The 21,074-nt window shown below is 39.7% G+C and overlaps 1 protein-coding gene across 1 annotated transcript in view; it reads right to left on the bottom strand.

Moving 5' to 3' along the window:
- The window catches only part of FGGY (FGGY carbohydrate kinase domain containing), a gene marked incomplete at its 5' end in the record, with an annotated part of 74,867 nt that overhangs the window by 33,683 nt on the left and 20,110 nt on the right, over positions 1-21,074 (bottom strand). Inside the window, 4 exons of the mRNA XM_010281444.1 lie at positions 1,807-1,881; positions 3,573-3,720; positions 8,837-8,898; positions 12,214-12,321. Coding sequence (XP_010279746.1) covers positions 1,807-1,881; positions 3,573-3,720; positions 8,837-8,898; positions 12,214-12,321 — 393 coding nt within the window. The remainder of the gene's footprint in view (positions 1-1,806; positions 1,882-3,572; positions 3,721-8,836; positions 8,899-12,213; positions 12,322-21,074) is intronic.

Consider the following 21,074-nt stretch of genomic DNA (forward strand, 5'->3'; position numbering starts at 1 on the left):
AACATTCTGTGGGCAGGCCCACACTTTTTACAAGAATTTTACTTAGGTTTAAAGTCTATCTTGCACCCATTGAAGAACAGTGAATGGTGCAGGACTGGGGCTGTCCTGAACAAGAACTGCTTCCTTCAACAAAAGTGAAGCTAAAACTGGGAATGACGGAGTATGGAAGGAAAATTAAATTTCCTAGGTATCACATTAGCAGTTCATAAATATATCAAGTCAAAACCGAGCCTATTCTGTCTACTTTTTAGTTACTGTTTCAATAATGTTTTAAGAAAAATGAATTTCCATTAACTTACAATGAAAACTACGGCATGGCCTTTTTATATTAAATCTCACAATCAGTGCAATTAGCTGTCAAAAAGATACGCAGATGCTGAATTTTGTGTTCAACACAGTAGTTGCATCTTACAATAAAATTTGAGTTGTATCATATAATGAGATAATCGGTGACTTTCCCAGGATTTCCAGCAGAGAACGTTTCCACTTCGTTAGCACGATATAATAACGGAGCACCGGTCCGATACTGGAAAGTTTCTTTCAGGGGCAGTATCAGTCGCTGGCATTGTTTAAACTCTCCTAGACATTCTTATTTAAATGATGGGATTATACTGAAGCATCAGGTATAACCAAGCTACATTCATCTTCCAACGGATCAAAACTCGTAACAATGAATTCCAGGCTGGGGTTAAATTCTCATTATTTGCTGAACAGCGAGGGTTAACACATAAGATGTACAATTCACAGCAAATTTACAGCAGCCGCCCACCCTCTATATCCCAGATGGCTGACCCAGCCTAGCAAAGTTGTTGTTTAACCACTAAAGGAGGTTGGAAGTTTTCCAACTGAACAGAGTTTTGTCAGGAAAACTCCCCAATTCATCAAACTGTTAATGTTTTGCAAAAACACCTCAAGTTCAACAAACTTCAAAAAAAAAATCACGAAAAGGATGTCAAAGGAATGTTGATTTCAGCCACGAAATGCCTGGGGATCGCACGCCCCACTGAAAATACCCTGCACCAGGGTTTCAAAACAACTTCGACCCAGGTTTTCATTTCAAAATAGAACTTCTTGTGAACTGCAAATCCTGGTTCCAGAGAAAATGAGGGCGGAAACAAAAGTATTCCAATAAAATTACCCATCTCTGCATGCTAGCAAACATAGGGGACATTTTCATAAAGATGGTCCCTCTGTCTGCTTTTACAGAAACACAGCCACGGGCTGGAAATGCTACGCACGCAGCAACTGCTTGCCTTGCGGCAGGGAAACCGAGGGAGGGATGAGACCTGGGCTGTTCCGTCTGTAGCGTTATGAACTGAATCACAGACCCACTCCAGCTCGCTGTGGTACAGAGTTCTGACTCATCTAACAGGCAAGCAGGGGAAATCCATGGATTTAGGAACAATCTGAAACTGAGGCATTTTAGGGGAGCACAAGATCCTTCAAACCACTGCCAAAGCTTTTTTTCCCCCACTCTCTCAGCTTCCCTCTAGACAGCCCATGACGTTAACACTGCCCCGTATAGTATCAGCCTCCTTCCTCACATCTGCACTAGAGGCAAAAGCTCCATTTACAGAATTGCCATAAGGAGAAAATTTTTTAGGGGAACATTCTCTCCACAGTCTGTCGATCATCCTACAGTAGGGAGTAGTCACCAATGCGGGTAAACAATAGCTTGCTCCTTTAAGAAGTCTATTAAGTGAATTCATCTATTATTAGAAATCTGTTTAGCAGCAGGGAATGATCAGTCTGCCACAGAACATGAGACAATTCATTTATTCTTCTATGCACTTAAAAATGGCTTACAGCAATGGCTTGAATCGTGGCCAAGTAGATAAGGGCAAGTTCATCCAGACCCCGAGACAATGTTAGTCCAACAACCTGTGCAAAGATCAAAAAGAAAACGTACAAATCCAGCCAAAGTAAAACTCTATTTTCTATGGTTTCTTGTTGTAACAAGTTTTAAGTGCTAATTCTAAGCCCTGCTTTTGTGAGTTGTACACATAATGTTATGTTAAACATGTTATTCCTGATCTGGGGAAGAACTACATAAATTGTTGTTGCCCTTGCAAAGAAATAAAGAACAAACAGCATATTGTATGGGATTAGAGATAGATTAACTCTGACAGTTTTATGTTATGACTCAGATATTGCTCGTGAAAGTATTTAATGTAATAATATGAAAATGCTATTACATAAAAATAACTTTTTAAAAGCATTTCTCCCCCTCCTCTCCAAGCACCCTAACAGTGAAACACAATTAATAATTAAAGACTATATCTTAACCTTCTTTACTCTGACATAAATCAATACTGCACTGTAGTTACTCTGGATTAATATCAGCATAGGCAAGACCTGAATGCAGCCATAATTGTGGCAGAAAAAAATCGGTGGCTATTACCAGCATTTGCATACAGCCATCATACCAAGGAAATTCTGATGCTGCTGCAGCATATAATTCTTTCATAAAATAATACAGCTATTATTAGGACCCAAAAATATATAAGCCATCTATCTTTTTATAATGTTTCCCTCATTTGTAGTTTAAAAAGTGTTGCAGTGCTTATGCCTACCCTTTCCTATCTCAACCTCAAATACAGCAGATTTTGGTGCTGGTGAGTACCTTGAGATGCTCACTTCAAGGACAATATGCCATTTTGAAGTACATTTTTGCATTTGTCACCAGGTATTTTGATATCATCAAATAATATCCTTATGATATTCTTCTGTAATAGTTCTGCACAATAACATCCTGGCTTGTGACTTAGCCGATCTACCATCATGAAGTTCAGTGAAGAGAAACATCCAAACATTTAAAGATGGGCTGAAAATCTCCCCAGCAGAGGTTCTCTGGTGAGCTTCCAAACATTGTTCTTTCTGGTCCCAGACTGCAATGCTCTGAAAATTTGGTTGTGTAGAACACAATTTTTCAAACCTTTAAGTTCCAAAAGTAGCAATTTTAAAACCACAAGCCGGAATCAGATCAGGTTTACCTCTGAACAAAGACGTATGCAGCACCACGGTTGCGTATTTCCAATCACAAGAGCACCTATGCCCATTTTTAACAACAAGCAGAGGAGCTTTTCAGTTTCTGTTGAAATTCATTACCCAACAACTCTAATACACCACATTTACTGAGCATTTATCTGTTTAAATCAAGCAATCTCTCCTCAGAATATTTCATTCCTTTCCCAGATAGGCATACCCAAATTTGTGCTGAAACTCACTGCAACAGATAGGCCAAATTCGGCAGACAGGTGAGTTAACAGCAGCAAGTGCCGCTAGTCCGTGCTCTGAAACGTGACTCCTAGGAAAGATACGGGGGGACACACAACGCTCCTCATTTTTAGGAAACAAGTGTGGTTGTAGTGATATCTCAACTACAATGGTCTCTGGTTTTCTAGTGAAACATTAGCACACTTCGAAACACAGCAAGAAACCCCAGTCCTATGGGATAGTTTAAATAGCTAAGGAGGAGTACGCTCAAAATTGAAAAAAGCTCCTTCCAAGCTTTTTTTTTTTTTTCTTTTTACCCTGTATTGACCTTTTTGCAAAGACAGGCTGTTTCTTACCATGCCCTTTAGTGTCAGATCTGTTAAGGGAGATCTGTTACCATGGAAATCTGGCCAAACATGTAAATCAACAGTGAGGAAACCCACAGGCAAAGATTTCTTAATCAGATCCAGGTGACTGTTCAAGTATGTATATATACTGTGAGCACTAGAAGAAAAACAAGTTGGAAAAAGAGTGGGGGAGGTTATTCATCAAACATAAAACATTTGCACTACCATCAAATGCAGAAAACCTATCAAAGAATGCCAAATCCCAAATTCAAAACGAAAGAAGAGAAAGGCAGAAACGACTGCTCGCCAAGCCCATGGCATCGCGGGGTGCGGGCAGTGGGGATGTCTCTCCGCACGTCCGTTCAACAGCCCAGCTGAATTCCTCAGTTTCACAGGACGAGGGGAGTTAATGGCAGTGTGTGATCTTGAGTTTGTACCTTGACTCCTACGGGTCCCTAGATGAGCCAGAGCTGTGTGATATTTTGGGGACTGATGATGCTCGTCTCTAACAGAAAGGTGCTGACACGGTGGAAGAGAAAGCTAGAGAACAGAAAGCTGAGAGAGAGGAATGAGGAGGATTCAAGGCAGAAATGAAAATCAAATTCCTCTACAAATGTTGAAAATTTTCTCTGATTAATCAATAGCACTGGACTTACAGCTTTCCTTTTTTAAACCATAATTATTTCAGTGTGTGTTCTGATTAAAATGCAGCACTAAGGGTGGAGGAGAGAAAGTAAGTGGCTGCTATTTTAGGGAGGAGCCGAACATGGGCCTAAATATGATTGTATCTAAGTTCAGATACTACACCCAACTCCACAATATCCAACAAACTATTTCCTGGACCAAGGGTACTCTTAGGACTAACGGTGAATTCTTCAGCGCTTTGGCTTGCAATGACTCTAGTGACATTCCATTTAAAAAATGTTGCAATTATGCTCAGAATATTTTTTTCAAACACTCATACTATCATAAACAGATTCATATACATTTTCAACTCCCCAGAAATCTCCAAGTGGGGCATTTAGTTCTAGACATGTGGGTCAATAATAGCATCTAACCCTAATTACAATTGATTAGTCATTGTCTCATCCACTGTAGACCCAAACAGTGATATTCATTTAGCCTCTACATGTATATTCAATCATGCACTAATGAGATCCCTAAGGGAATTTGGCATATGCTTTACTAGTTTGACTTCTGACCTGCTAGCAGCTGTATATTTATACTTTGCATTCAACCATTCAGCTACATGTTTTTTCAATTATACCTTACCATGTGTATGCTATCAGAGGATATCATTCAAAATGAAGTACACTTGGAAGACATTAAAATAACTAATTCACATCATTATTCACGTACTTTAAAATGTACTTTATGTGTCTTCCTGGACCTGAATTATGATAATTTTGAGGTCACAATCATTTTTTTTCCCCCTTGTTGTACAAGTGGCCCTGTTTTCCACATCCCTAAAGACTGCACTATAAGCAGTACATGCTAAGGACAAAGTCATTTTATTTCCAGTCTAAACCATGGCTTGACTGTTGGGAAGGAAAAGAAAGGAAAGCTTCACTCAACCACAGACCTACCAGACATCCTAGCTTCTATCTGATCTCCATCCTGCTTGATTACTCTCGCAAGGATTAGAGCCATTCGTGCAGCTCTGACAGAACACAAGGACTGTACAAAAGAGGCTGAAGTTCAGCCAAACAGGCTTAAGACCCACATAACCTTGGAATTACATTCCCTCCCCACCCCCTCCACCTTTTACTTTGGTTTTTCTACATATAAATGTGGGTTCAAGGCACTACATTTGGACTGACTGGCAAAATCCTTCAAACACTTGCCAGTTCCAGTTTCTACCACATTTGTGTTATACATGGTATTACACCATCACCTCTCTGGAGCTTCTTCTATTCATTTCTATGAGAAGTTATCAGTAGCAGATCTGACTTGCAGAGTTGAGCACAAGCTATTGCCATTAAAAAAGAACTATGTTGAAAGTGGAGAATAAGAAAACAATGCAAGTTTGCCCAGGGTTATGTTCGTATTTGGGACATAACTTCAGAAAGCAACAAGAGGGTGGTATTTAATCTGTTCAGGAATCCTGGAAGATGCCAGCAGGTATCTTTCAGGGAAAAAAAAAAATCTAAAAATTGTAGATTTCTAAATCTAATAAAAAGGGGTCTAAAACATCTTGAGGTATAGAGAATTGCCAAAATGATTATTATATCCTACTTGAAAGAGCCCAGAATTGCTGATAGATACCGTGTGTGTAACTTCAATGCTTTTTTTCAGAAGACATCTCTTTAGATGGCGAAATGGCACTGAGAAGTGTAGGAAAGGAAATTCTGTCCTAAAACATAGCGCTCCACAAAGCACCAAAGGGCATATAATCTTTGCTGTCAAACAGTTATAGAGACTTTCCTCCTCTAGAAGATTAGAAACTGTGATTCTAGGAAACAGAAATATTTAAAATTTAAAGCATAAATGATCATATTATTTCTTTTATTTCCTACCCTAGCCTACCTATACAGGATTTAACGTATCAGTGATGGCTAGACGTTAGACCTACACAACATATAGATTGAAGAGCAAAAGTGCTATATACACAGCAATTTCTGCAATTCACTGAATTGCATGAAAAAACCCAAGTTTTGTTGCTCACAGAGCATGCCAATTAGTTAGACCAAATGCTAAATTTACAGCTGTCCAGAAAATCCTCATGTAATTCAACCCTCTCCACTTCCAGTAAAAGAAGGGAAAAGAGAACATAGGAATAGTACTGGGAGGATTGCACAAGGCTGGTCTTCAGCACAAGTGGTCAGTGGGAGCTGGTTTCTGGCAAGTCTAAGCCACTCGTGCTCTAACAAGTTACCATAAATTACTGAAACAGTGATAAATGTCGCTTGCAAACTCTTGCTCCTGGTATAGGCAAAGGAACAGAAGCCTCCACAGTGAAGCTTCTGAGATCAGCTGCTCAGCAGGCAGTTTGCCATTGCTGAACCTACTTATTACCAGTGCTAGGAGCCTGGGAGAAAGGAAAGACAGGCTTAGGAAGGTAGAAGTGGGTGATAGGCAACAGCAAGTAAGAAGCACAGATTTGTGACCTCAGAATTTGTTTTTTAATGATCCAGACGTGCATGTGCTTTTTGTCACTACAAAACCAGCCTAATGCTTCATAGTGTTGCACCTAGCACGGGAAGTAAAGGTAATATGCAACTGCACACCTAAGTATGGAATTCGCATTTTGTTTTCTTTTGATGACAGTTTGCAACGGCTGAACAGATATAAATTCCTACACCCACACAGAGAATATACAAAATATAATAAACCAGATTCTATGAAATATTCTGCTGAGGTTTCCAGACAAATAATTTATCATCATCACCAACAATCCCCCAAAACAAGACACTATGTTCTTCTTAAGTATATGTCATAATATAAGTAAACACATAATCCAAAGTTGGGGCCGACACTGTTCACTAAAAAAAATGCCTTGCACTTGTATAGCTACTGCTACTAGTCCCTATGATAAGGCTGAAGTTTGTGCTCCATGTGTAGAAAGAAATTAAGAAATAAGGTGAAAAAATCAGTTCAAATTGCGAAGTTCCTGATTTTTGTTTGTTCAAATTAAATTCTTTAATTTAATGAATATTTGAGGATCGGGAGAAAGGGGATAGAGGGAATTTATAAGGGACTTGTTTACTAAAATTATAGCTATCCAAACATTTCATTAGGAGAGTAATATCTAGAAAGCATTATAAAAATACCATTGAGCAAATTAACTTTATAGAATATGATCATCCTTTTTATAAAATATTATAACCCTTTTTATGACTGCTATCCTGCAGAATTTTACTAACTGCAGGAGACTTAAACCCATAGTTGTGACAACATGCACTCTGATAACATGGAGTTCTATCCCTGATATTCTGTATTTAGTGTCCTATTCACATCACAGTCCAAACTTTTTGCACTATGAAATTAGTTGTGGTCAGTCAGTTCAGTATCAGAACTAGTATAGACAAGCAGGCCACTGTATACTCATTTTTCCAACACACACACAAAAAAAAGGCTTATCCTTGTACTACAGACTAAACTAATTGTTTGTCTCATGCTTGTGCTTCATATGGGGGCACCGGAAAAATGGCCTGGAAGCTAACATTTTGGAAAAAAAACAGATCAATCCTTATTCCAAACATACACAGATGCATTTATTTCCTGATTTCCTTTTTGAAAGAACAACAAAGAGAATTCTAGGAAGCATGAATCTATTTCATATTGAATGAAGTCAAATAAATTTAAGATAGTAAAAAAGTAAGATATTGTGCACCACAAAGCATGGAAGAGTCATCCAGAGAGACCAGGTAGCTTTATCCCCCTTGGAAGAACTGAAAGTAACTGTACAACGGCATGCGCTTAATACATCTATCAGGACTGACCCTTACCTTTTAGACCAGAGTGATAAACTGAAGATAAAATGCCAAGTTTGCTGTTTCTTTCTTTAATACAAGGAGGAAAAAGAAATTAAGAGAGAACCAAATTTTCATCCAATGTGCCTAAATGTTCAGCTAAGATCTCTCTGGGAGTGACATGAACCATCTTAAAAGGAATCCAAGCCAGAATAGCTTGAGAAAGTCCAGATCTGACAGAAGTTTCTGGACTGTCTTCATCCACTTCTAAAGCAGACCAAACTAAAATTCCACATTGCACACAGCCTCCTGCCCAAGGAATCCTCGAATTACCTCCAATTCACTCCTACATCTTAAGTTTTGTCTGAAAATTCATCCTGGGTTTCTCTGTTTTATTTGTGCTGCCATGCAGGAGTTTTTCATAGTGTGGCTATACCTTCCTTTAGATGACTGTTCCAAAAATATTGAGTAATATATTCCTAGTTAAGCTACATCTCATCCTTGGAGCTTAATAGTGTCACCTACAAATTAAGACACATCATTAGCCCAAGGCATAAAGGTCTGCTGAACAGGGCTGATGCTATGGTATCAAGAAATACCCTGGGCTGGATATAAAAACAGCTGAAAAGCAAAAAGTTAGTATCACCACTTAGATATGCCAAAGGTATCTGAAGGGAGTTTAAAGCTTTCATCTTTGAGCAATCACCTGGCCAGCCTTTGTAAATAGCTCCAACCCACTAACAGACTGTTAATTCCTCTTTTTCAGAATAAGGATACAGCAGTGCAATTCTGTACTACTGGGAATACAGTGTATCATCAATTTGTAAGGCAGGTATTTGATAAAGGAATAAGAACAGTGACCTGGCTGCAGCTTTTGACTGTAATTCCGGGAACGATACATGGCCTCGGACCACATGATCTATCTGAAAAAGAGGAAAGCAACATTTTTGGAATGATTACATCTTAAAAATTCAGTCCTGGAAAAAGGTAATACAGTGTCGTAACTTTAAAAAGACAAGAGAGTTTCTAAATTACTCATGAGGTGTTAAGTCCTAGTCCTACTGAAGCCAATAGCAAAACTTCCACTGACATTACTGGATTCAGGATTTGGCTTAAAAACGGTAAGAAACAACCACCAGCGCTGTACCAAAACCAGGCAGAATGCTAAGCACGCAGCTCCTCAGTCAGAAAAGCAAGCTGGAAGGATGATTTTTTTCCTGTCCAACACTATCTGAAAGCATGTCCTTTAGTCTCTCCCGTTCTCTTGCACGCATACCTTCACTGGAATTCTACCAGGAGCATCTTCTTGGCCCAAAACCCTACATCTTTCCATATTAAACTGTTACAATAAAATACAAGGTGTGTTGCCATCCTGATAGATGCTCCGTATGTTCATTGCAGGAAACAAAATGTGTACCGTGACAAGCAACTGTTGCTATAAAAAAGCATCAATATAGGCTCTGTCTATACTAAAGTTATAAATCATCTGGTCCTTTCACTTCACAGTGGCTACCATTATTCACAAAACAAAGTATCAGGCAGAATAACATGGGCTTTTAAGACAACAGTTCAGCAGAGTAATATCCCATCAGAGGTGACAGTAAAAGCTGAGGAGACTAAACTAGAGCTACTCAAGAGCGCTGAGTATATTTGGCAATACCTATTGGCAGCAAACCACATTAGGTATTTGATTTTTAACAGCATGAGTCTCACCCTTATAATGAAGAATACACATCTGAACGTAGCAATAAAAATAACGCATGCCTGTTCTTCCTGAGATTTGCATCAGACAAAACTCAAACAAGTACCTGCCTTAGAAACAAAGCTCAGACCTGAATTTTGCAATCTTGCATAATCTCTTTAGAACTCAGGAGCAGCTCATAAATTCAGAAATAAATCTATAAATAAGTATCACATATGCTTGTGTGCTGTGAAAACACTTCACACAAAAATGTTACAGAAGCTATGAAGTTAGATACTTAAATGCCCTGCCCTTAACTCAAGACACGGCCACACGAGGGTTGCATCTAGAAATCCTCTTCTGCTATTCTTTATTTACAGTTTGCAATGACGTCATGCCATCTTTTGTCTCTGTTGTGCAATATCTTTCTTCCTACAATTTTGAAAATCCAGCGCAAAAGCCCATCTAACAGGCAAACATGCTTTTTCAAAACAAGTTGTGCTCTTAATTCTTCATCTAGACTCTACCTGAACCAGTTTTCAAAATCTAACAGACTCTTTTCGCAGCTGTATCAATAAAAAATTAATTAGAAATTTTTAAAGGGAAGTGTATCAGTTTTACTTTTAAGAAGTTCAACAGACTGTTCAAATTTCATGAAAAGAATTCACCTTTGGGCATAGATCAAGCAATGAAAAGAAACCCAAAACACGTCCTTTTTTTTTGTTTTGTTTTCAGAAAGCCTGAAGTATGAGAAAGCAGGATCTTAAAAAGACTACAGCTTTAAAATTACAAAGATAATGAATGCAACCTATCCTCCACACAATGCACATACACTGTTTCCTCCTATGGCTCCCCATATATGTTCTATACATACGACCTCAAGAAAACCACATGAGAGATTCTAAGAATGTTTTAATAAGACAGCTTCCCTAATATACCTAACAGTACTTAGAGCTGACTTTTGCTATGGGTCCTAACAAGACCATACATTGCTTCCAGCAACTTCTTTAACGACTCAGGAACATCTTGTCCTCTGGTACTAGAATGGAAAGGATTTTAAAAATCATCTTTCTGAAATGCCCTCACTCTCATGGTATGTTTTAAGTGTGGAACCACCTTGAGCCAGCCAACAGAAAACACTGACTTGCTGTATCCTCTCCAGAGTTTCTTCACCCGCTTTGGACTAAGTGCATGGAGACTTCCCCTCTCAGAAGTGTTCTTACAAAGAAATGCACAAGATTTGCCATCTTCCTTTTAAAGTGATGTTGTCACAAGCTGTAACTAGATTTTATTTCCAGTTGTGGCAGTCACCTATAAAATGGGACACTTTGGTTCTAGCCCCATCTTGACCTGAAAAATTTATAGCACACACATCCCACCTGCTGCGAGAGTGCTTTAGCTGTGAGGCTAAGCATGGGTCGGAGATGGGAGGGGAAGTGGAGACTGCAGGAGAGGAAGAGGGGTGACTCTCCCACTGAAGCTGTGACACTGTCCAGAGAGGAATGTCAGATTCACGTGGCCAAGGAGAGAACACAGGAGGGAACACCAATTCATAGCTCAATGCTTAGGGTGTGCCTGGGCTTCCTGATCCAGGATTATTTCTGTCTCCTGTTCAGTGACTCTTTCATATAGAATGCATAAATGCAGCGATGCCCAAATCGACTACTTCCTGGACACGTACTCTGATCACTAGGCTTTTAAACAGATGGGTGGTGCTAGGTCTGAGTAAGACAGCAATTACGCCTGCAATTTGTGAAGGACCAAACCCACCTGCGCGTTTTGTGAGCTTACACAGGGTACCCCCAGGACTGGGCTCGCCTCCTGCAGTTTCTCAAGAGGAGCTTGGCACCTCACCCCTAAGGGCAGCGAGTATTTCTACAGACTGAGCAGGGAGACACACAGGGAGCTTTAGAAGCTTCCAGGGTTAAGCAGCCACTAAGGTCTTGCTGACACTTTTGGACTCAAGCCTAAATACCGTTTTATACATCTAGCCTTTCTTTAAATTTGACATCAGTGTTTTCATTCTGATTGCCTCCCTGTAAATAAAAAAAATAATTTTTTAGATAATCCAGTCTGGTTTTCCTTTTTATTGATAAATTAAATTAGCCTAATATTGTTAGTCTCTTTGCACTCAAAGAAAGAATTGAGGTGACAATACATGCAGCATCTGTCTAGACAGGATAACATGTTAATATATTACTATTCTGTCCATACAATACATCTTTCATTTATGCCCATCAATAAGCATAACTGTTCTATATAATACCGTAGGTTATCATTTTCTTTATTTCAAAGTCTATCTTAGCCTCCTGCTAAAGAACAAATGCCTGTTTGCCTGTAAAATAATAACAATAATCATCACCATCATCATAAAAGGAAGACATGCTCGTAGTGCTCTGCCCCATATGTAATCCCCTACCAGCATGCAAATGAACAGTTTGTAAGAGACACAACAATCAAGCAGAGCTCTGCCTGAATTGACAGTGAAGCTATCCCGCCGAATGACAGCACTCACGGCAGACCTCCCATCTTGGAGTCTGTGTCTCCAAACACTTACCAGTTTTCCTGTAGCACTTTGACCTCCTTCATTCAACCACAATCCAGGTACCATTGCAGAGAAATAAGGTCCCCAAACCCCAGGCACAAAAATGGGTGTCTCGCTGACCTGGAAAAGCAAAAGAAAGCTCTAGTGAATGAAACTACTTGTCAAAGTAGGTACTTCACAACTAATGTCGGGCAGCTATCGGAGTCTAAAACTGAAAATGATTCCTGTTCTTCCACTGGAGTTCCCAACATGAGTGGAAACGTATAGGTAGAAGGAGAATAATTCTCTAAGGAGAATATGGAGAAATATGTACCCATTTGCATAATTTTTAGATGACATGACACAGCTGCAGCTATCGATTGCACAACTGCCCCCAGTCACCACCATTTACAGAACAGCTGGGTCTGGCCATGCAGAATGTAAGAAATTTCAGGAACAGAAGCTGTATTTTACAGAGAAAGAGAAACTGCCCTGTTTCTAAGAAAAACATCTTAGGATGAACAGTTGGATGCAACACTCTGCTTTGACTGTCATCAGAAAATACAGCCAATGGAACTGGCAACTGGTGTTTAGAGAGCACTCATCCTGTATGTTTTCAGAGTTAAGAACGGAGAGGGAATCCTGCTGACAGAGGACACAGGGAGGTGCCCCAAGATCTGCCATCTGCTCCTGAGGCTTGCAGTGGAACCCCAAGCTCCAGTGCTCTCACAGCGCTGTCAGGAGAGGTAGGTGCCTCGGGTGGAAGCTGCAAAGCTCTAGGCTGGGCAAAAGGGGATTTATTTGTTTTAGTCAACAGGAAATATTTGCCTGGGTAAACATTAGATTCTGCCCCTTACTTAGGCTTAGCTTTACAGAAACCACTCCTTCCTTCACACCTGTGAACCATTTCATCAAGGCAGGATTCTAAGCACTATATTGCAGACACTGAACAGAACTGTATTCTATCGCTTGCATACAAATATACCACCCACATATACAGTGATATCCTATGCAATAATTTAGTGGTTAGACCACTCAGGATGTGGGAGACAGTGGTTCATTTCCCTTTGCTGCTTCAGAAGATGCAAATTACCAGTTTTTAAGGGTGGAGGGCATCTTCCTTCCTCTTATAAAGCCACTCCACTTTCAACATAGATAGACTTTGTAGACTTCCCTCCTGGTCCAGAAAGAAAGCGTAAGTAGCTTCGCTGTCTAGCCTAGCGAGTAAGGCCCAACACATGATGGGGACTGGGGCAGTGGAGCTTGGGTCCCTAGTACTTGCTACGAAGACTAGTTCTGTATTCTGCACTGGTTGAACACATGTAATCCTTGCAGCGGGGGCTGGAGAAGACAGGTGATCCATCCCTTGGCAGGCTACCTGCTTCTCTCAGAAGCTTGATTCATGTTTTCTCTTCCAGGACCAACAAGAGGTATATACATTTGAGGTATACGCAGCCATGATTTCACTGGGAAAAGAGGATGGCAGTGCAGTCCTACACCGGCACATGATGCATGGATGCACTTCCCACTAGGCTACGTTAATGAGAAGGTTAAATCTGCAACTGTTGTTCTCCGGAAGGTAGGAAGTGCTTCAAGAGGAGGAAACATGAGAATTCCCTAACAAAATAAGTCTGTATGTTTGCAATGCTGGAACAGCAAAAAAGAAAGGTCTTAGTCAATGGGACAATGTTTTTCTGTATTTAGGCCTTGCTCTTCATTAGCAAAATCCTAGACCCATTAAAGGATGCTTGAGGTTTGCCATTGATTTCAATAAGGCCTGGATTTCACGTCAAAATAGTTTTGAGGAAGAGTAATTAAAAATTCAGGCTTGTTCCTGTTAAATTTGATGCACAAAGCCAAACTTTAAAGACAGTTTTTGCTAGCAACTAGGGAATATGCACTAAGATGCAGTTTACTGGCATTTGTGCATCACACGTGTTTAGTAAATACACCAGCAGGGAGGTTCTGCACAAACAATAGTCAGCTCAAGCCATAAACTTGCATTACAGCTCATTCTTGTCATGAAGTAGGAAAATAAAACAACAAAAAATGGTTTCTCAAAATACATCACTACAGTTTCAGGCAATCCTGATTTCTCTTAGGAACACATCTAACAAATATGAGAATCTTACTCAGTTCTCCCCGTCAGCTCTAATGCACTGACTTACTTTCGCTAAAAATGTACGTGTGCACGTGTCTGTGTGTCTGCGTAAGATTTTGGCTGACTAAACCCATTAAAGAGCAAGAATAGCTGCACTGAATTTAAAAAGGCATTTATGACTCCAAGTGGACGAAGCTACGTCAAAAACATTGCAAAGACATTTGGTTTTGTTTTGTTTTCTCTTAAAACTACAAATTAATACAGCTTTGAGTTTTCAACACCTCTATGGGGCAAGCCTTCTTTTACAATTTCAATAACAAAATGAAATGCAACAGAAAGCAAATCCTAAAATAACCTGATTTTTAGACTAATTCCACATCACTGACCTTACTGAGAACACAGCATAAGGTCAAAATTCCAAGTTAGTATCTGCTCTGAACTAGCAATGGAAGCGTGCTGAGAACCCAAGCGTCCTTGTCTAATTCCCATCCTATAGCTGTGTCCACAACATGTGTCTCTACAGGTGGGAAGGAACATTTAGGGCCAAAGGGGCCTGGGTTTTCGAAGTCTCATCTCAAAATATTTTTGACGCTGCAAACTTCTGTTTGCGTATTCCGTACTCTACTGTGATTTCTGAAGGAAGAATCTAGCTACACCAGATGTATCAAGCTTAAAATCCAACTGCTATGTGGTCTGAAGAAACCAAAGAGTCTAAGGATATTAAAGACACAAAGTTATTTTGTGAAATCAGGGGAAGTTCTGAACATCAAGAAGGACAATATAATAAACAAACAAACTAACAAACAACTTTCTTCTATCATTAGTCCACAATTGTCCTGTATGTCTGAGAGCACTAAAAGGCTTAGATTGATTAAAAGACCAAACTCACCCCGGAGCCAGTACTTCTGGACTAGTATTTTGGACACCCACAGGAATTTGCCAGGACAGGATATTTCCATGCTGGCTCTTCTCAAATTACACTGAGCCTTTCCTATCATCTCGCTACTGAAGTACCGTTTGTACCCATTCCAGCAAACTTTCAACACATAAACAGAGCAAACGAGGGAGTTGCGTATCGCCACGCTGATGAACACAGCCAGTGGGGTACGAGGTTATCATTTGGTTCTGCTGTGGGAACTTTTAACTGGAATAAAGAACACTGCCTGCCATGCTGGGCTTTATTGGTACCACATATGGCATCATCAGGTTTCTTATTTCCTCCTTCCACTTAAAGAGTTTAATTCCCATTTTGTAGACTCTGGGTTTTGATGCACATGGAAAATGAGAAAATCGGGAAATAACATACTCCCCAAAAGACACACACAATCTTTGAGAAGCAACAGGGTGAACATCCTTCCCTAGATATATGCATGAGAAATAGCAAATGGTTTCCATTTCCCCTCCTTGAAATAAGTTGGATGATGCTTAAGTCTTTCAAGCCGTGCAGCAGCTGGCATTTGTATTTTCTTAATAAAAAGTCCAAATTCTGTTTGAGTATACATACCACCCAATCCCACTAAAACACATGACCAGACATAAGCGTAAGGTTGGAGAAATAGTGCAAAGGTTGCGGCAGAACCCAGAAGATGAGCACAATTTGCCAGACTCAGAGCTATTTTTGTTACACTAATACCATGTCCGTTTCATAGCTTTGTATTGCCTTCAGACATTCTTATGATGATATAGGAGGATCAATGTGGTGTCATTATTTTTTTTCCTTTAATGAGCTTAAGAAAATCCTTAATCTTTTTAGTAGAAAAACAACATCTGTTTTAGATTTATGGGCAATTGATTTTTATTTTTAAAGCAAATAAGAGATGTCATCTTTCTTTGGAAGTTAAAATACATTTTCAAAGGGAGCCTCAGATTTTCTGCCTTCTATTTAACTTAAATTCGTCCTTGCACACACCCCGATTGTGAGGCATATTAATGTTTATTATTTTTTACATGTAGTGAAACTGAAACTCAGAGAGGACATCCTCTGGTAGACATTACAATGATCTCTGCACAACAATTATTGCAGCAGGAAGCTGAAGATGGGAAATGAGAAGAATCTGAACCTATTCACATTTTGGGTCATAAGCAGCATCTATAAAATATTCACATTGAACATATTCATACGGAGACTATTACCCTCATTCGTGATGTTTGCTTACAGAAGTATTATACTTGGACAGGCAATTCCACCTCACAGTTATTCTGTCTTTGGATGAGGAAGAATTCTTTTGTGCAGGAAAATGCCACCTTTCCATGTCTCCCCAACACACACATTCCTTCTTGCTCAGCCCATCGTTTCAGATGAGATGAGCGTTAAGCAGTTCCAAGATTGCTGCTCATTTGAAGGGAAAAAAAGAGTTCAACACTTCCTGAAAGGAAGAAAAAGGAGAAAAAAGTTCTATCTGGGAGGATTTAACCTCAGTGTGTGCTTTATAAAAGATCATACTAATATGTAAGATATGTAAACATTATAGAGCAATCAGAAACAAATGAAATGATAAATTCAGTTTAACAATATTCAGCTGTGGTGCAACTGCCAGGAGGCACTTTTTGTTATGAATAGATCATTTGGATGAGTTACAGACCAGATTTCAACCCTGGCGTGTGCTATGCAAATCAATGTCAAACTATCTAAGATCAGAAGGTATCAGCAGCACATCTGGCAGCCCACAGAAATGAAAAATGCCTTTAAAATATATAATGCTGTATAAACCTAAGCTGAAGTATGAAAGGACCTGCTTAAATGGCACTAATATGAGATCTGTAATGTATTTAACTTTGTCTAGCCCTGCCCACTTGCCTCTCCCTCTAAAAAAAAAACATACAAAAAAAAAGTCCACCTCTATTGTAAAAGCCTATGTGGAAAACAGCACTACTTACCGCTTTTAGGTTAACTTACAGCTCATGTGAGTGAAAGCAAGGAGCCAGCACCGTTAATCCAAACTAAGTTCAGCTTTCAGGACTATCATTTTGGTACAAGGAGTGGAACAGAATCACAGAATCACTAGGGTTGGAAAGGACCTTCAAGATCATCAAGTCCAACCATTAATCCAGCGCCACCATGTCCCCTAAACCATGTCCTGAAGCACCACATCCACACGTTTTTTGACCACTTCCAGAGATGGCGACTCCACCTGGGCAGCCTGTTCCAATACGTGACCACCCTCTCGGTGAAGAAATTTTTCCTAATATCCAATCTAAACATCCCCTGGCGCAACTTGAGGCCATTTCCTCTTGTCCTATCACTGGTTACTTGGGAGAAGAGGCCAACACCCTCGTCGCCACAACCCCCTTTCAGGTAGTTGTAGAGAGCGATAAGGTCTCCTCTCAGCCTCCTCTTCTCCAGACTAAACAACCCCAGTTCCCTCAGCCGCTCCTCATCAGACTTGTGCTCCAGCCCCCTCACCAGCTCCGTTGCCCTTCTCTGGACACGCTCCAGCACCTCAACGTCCTTCTTGCAGCGAGGGGCCCGAAACTGAACACAGACCTTCAGAGGCGAGAATCAGCTAGGCATAGAGCCATCCCATAAAATGAGCAAGTCACAATGTGAGATTTATTTTACTTAGCTTTGTTTTGCTAGACCGGCCATAATGATCAGGCACATGCTTGTGTTTCCTCCTCAGTTTTATGCAAATGTTATGGTAATCAAAGACAAAATAAAATAAAACAGGCCACACTGGTGAGCGCAGTTTTATGGAAGCATGAGTTTCAGCAGAATTTTCTTCCTTAGTTGACACCATCTGTTGCTGCTGGAGGCTCACACAAATTCCTTACAGTAACACTATCGGAGAATTTGACTATTACCTGAAAGTAAATCTTTATATTAACAGGTTGTACTGCTATATACCCATTTTCTTCCATTTCCTGCTTCCTAATACTGGGCCCATGATATCTGGCAGCATTCTAGTATCAGATTCTCTATTTACTTGCAGTATGTCATAGAGCAAGAAAATCAAATTTCTGTGGAACTATTCTTGACTTACACTCACTTACATGAATGCAAAATTAAGCTTTCATTCTACTGTCACAACTTTTTTAGAGTAACCATTTGCGAATGAGAAGCTAGGTCAGAAAGTTTGTTTGAAAATCACCTCACTTATCAGCTTCTATAGCCAGAAATTCAGAGTAACAGCTGCTTTTGTTAGGCTAAGGCAGGTATGAAAAAAGATCTAAGATATTAACGGAGAGCAGGGAAAGAAACAAGGTAAAGCACTGTATCAGTCACCAACTAATAAATACTCTTTACAGTTCTGGACTTTGATCATTGACAAGTCAAATACTTTCATTAACTTCTCTGCTGACTTTCAACTTTCAAACTTTCTGACTGACTGTGGATTGAGAATACTGACATTCACTCAATTCAGAGGTTTTACATTGATGCATAGAATCCTGTATTAAGAAAACTGTATCATTTTGCTTCTGCTGACAGATGGGTCTTATATAGCTATTTGACCACAACTCTCTGACAAAGAATGAAAGAGATTCATAAAAAAAGGAGAGAATTCAAAGGGAAACCCAAGAACGTTTCATTTCTAGGTTTCTGGTTCAAACTTAGGTCATAGTAATAGCTACTGAACGTGTGATTTAATAACAGCACTTTCTGGTGGCATATATATTAACTGGGTGGAGTTGGGTCATGCAATTGTATTTTCAGTGAACTGATGCCTAATCTAAAATTGCCATCCTGGCATTATGTCTCCAGCACTAAATGGGTTTAAAACTAAGTTTCCCCATTAACTCTGGAGGCAATTCTCTAGATTAAGCCTATGGTGAGTGCAGTCAACTTCCTAAAATATACTCATTATTTGTAGGAATTACATACTAAACATGCAACAGTATTCAAACTTTAGCCTGATGTAAAATACTTTTAAGAAAATAAGGTCTTAGAACACAAGAAATGTGCTTGAGAACACAAAGGAAATGAGAATTTATTAATATTCAAATTCCTATAGGTCATATAGCACCAGTAATTTATTTGATTATATTTTAAGCCTATGTCCCCTGGCTATCATTGGTTTGCTATGCAGCTGCATAGCTTGCGGTGGCAAGTCACATAGCTGTCTTCCATGTGACAGGTTGGCATCCCATGAGATCCCACTGTGACAGACTTGCTGTGCAATGATAGGAAGACCAGGCCACAAAAATTTTTGCACAGACCTAACTTTTTCCCACTGGAAGCATGGAAGTTACTTGGGCAACAACAACATAGATACTGAACGTGGGCTTCGGGATTCTGCCTGAACACATCCATCCGCAGATGACTTTGGTAATCTGTCTACATGCAGTTGAAGAATTCTGGCTTATGTGATGAAACCACTTTCATAAATACCTTGCTGAACATGGACTCCATCATTTGTTGCCAAAGCTATGTCACAGTCTTACCAAACCCAGAGACCTGGAAAGTTACTAAACCTGAAAGACTCCCATTTAGTTAGGAGAATGGTAACAGAATGAATAAAAGCGAAACAAAATTGTCCAGCTACATCTATCGAGGTTGTGCAACAACAACATAAAATATTCAGAGACGTCAGGCAATATTTTTGCAGTATAAGATACTGCAGGATAAGATTCCTATGTAGTCAGCTAAGGTTGAAAGAGACAGACAGAAAGGCAGATATATTCCAAAGTGGAAAAACCATGCAACAGAATCAAAGGCTTCTGGGCACTGCCCAGAGTGTAAACTTACAGCCAGAGAGTGGCCTGTGCTGGGAAAGTTGAAACAGACATAGGTATTCGGCATTATTTTTTTACCCAAGTTGGTTTCTTTTGTGTTGGCTGTAGTAAATGTGAATGACACGCATGCAGAACTATTTCTGATTTTCTAAATTTGCCATAAAACATTAACTGGTCGACAAACTACAGACCAAACAAGGTATGTGATTAATGCCCAGCAAAGAAACCACACTCCTAGGGCAAGTTGATTGCATCATCTCTGAAAATATTTCAGGTGAGTTATGCGATGGGACTATACACTGCACAGCCTGGCTTTATATCTAACAAGAATTAATTGGAGGAACATTTCTACTGTGAGATTTTTATTCAAGGCTAAATAAGGAAAGGTATTTGAAAAATTTTTAAATCTTGTTAGTTTTAATGAAAGAATATTTTGAATTACAATAATATTCGTTAACCAACTTGTACTTAATTTATATTTGTGGGTATAAAGAGAAATTCATCCGGATCAGTGCTTCCAGCCTTGGGAGCCAAAGCCTCAGCTTGTACAAACCAGTATATTAACCATCAGCTTCCATGGAGATGTGTTGATTTATATTGTCTGAAGATGCAGGACTAACGCTTGTATTTAGACACTTAAATAAGTACTCTGATTTTCAAAAAAACCTGAAGACCCACATTTCCCATTGATTTCTGGCTCAGGAACTTAGAACGTGAAGCCAGCTGTTTAGGTGTCCAAATGTGGACTTAGCACCTACCCTTAGGAAGTATGTTGGCCCTAGTTTTTTAGTGTCTGTAAGAATGCTGGCTAATGTCCATACAGGTAAGGGACACCTCTTCAAATGAGGGACAGGAGATACCTAGATGCAGAAGAAGGGAATATGCCTGCTTCCGCATGTTCATGTTCTTAATTTCCTAAAAGTAGGGACCGAGAGTTCTTGAAGACAGCTCCTGCAGTCAGCGCTTTGTCTCTAAGAACATCACACTAGCTCCTTAGGCACGCTTCAAAAACTGAGAACTGGACATGACTTTACTAGACATGCTCCTCACTCAAGGGGGATGACCACATACTCAAATGTTTACTGCTTTAAAACCAATCCACCAGCAGAAACTATAAGGCAAG

This window comes from Phaethon lepturus, unplaced genomic scaffold (genome assembly GCF_000687285.1).
Source record: "Phaethon lepturus isolate BGI_N335 unplaced genomic scaffold, ASM68728v1 scaffold45410, whole genome shotgun sequence".
Classification (NCBI taxonomy): domain Eukaryota; kingdom Metazoa; phylum Chordata; class Aves; order Phaethontiformes; family Phaethontidae; genus Phaethon; species Phaethon lepturus.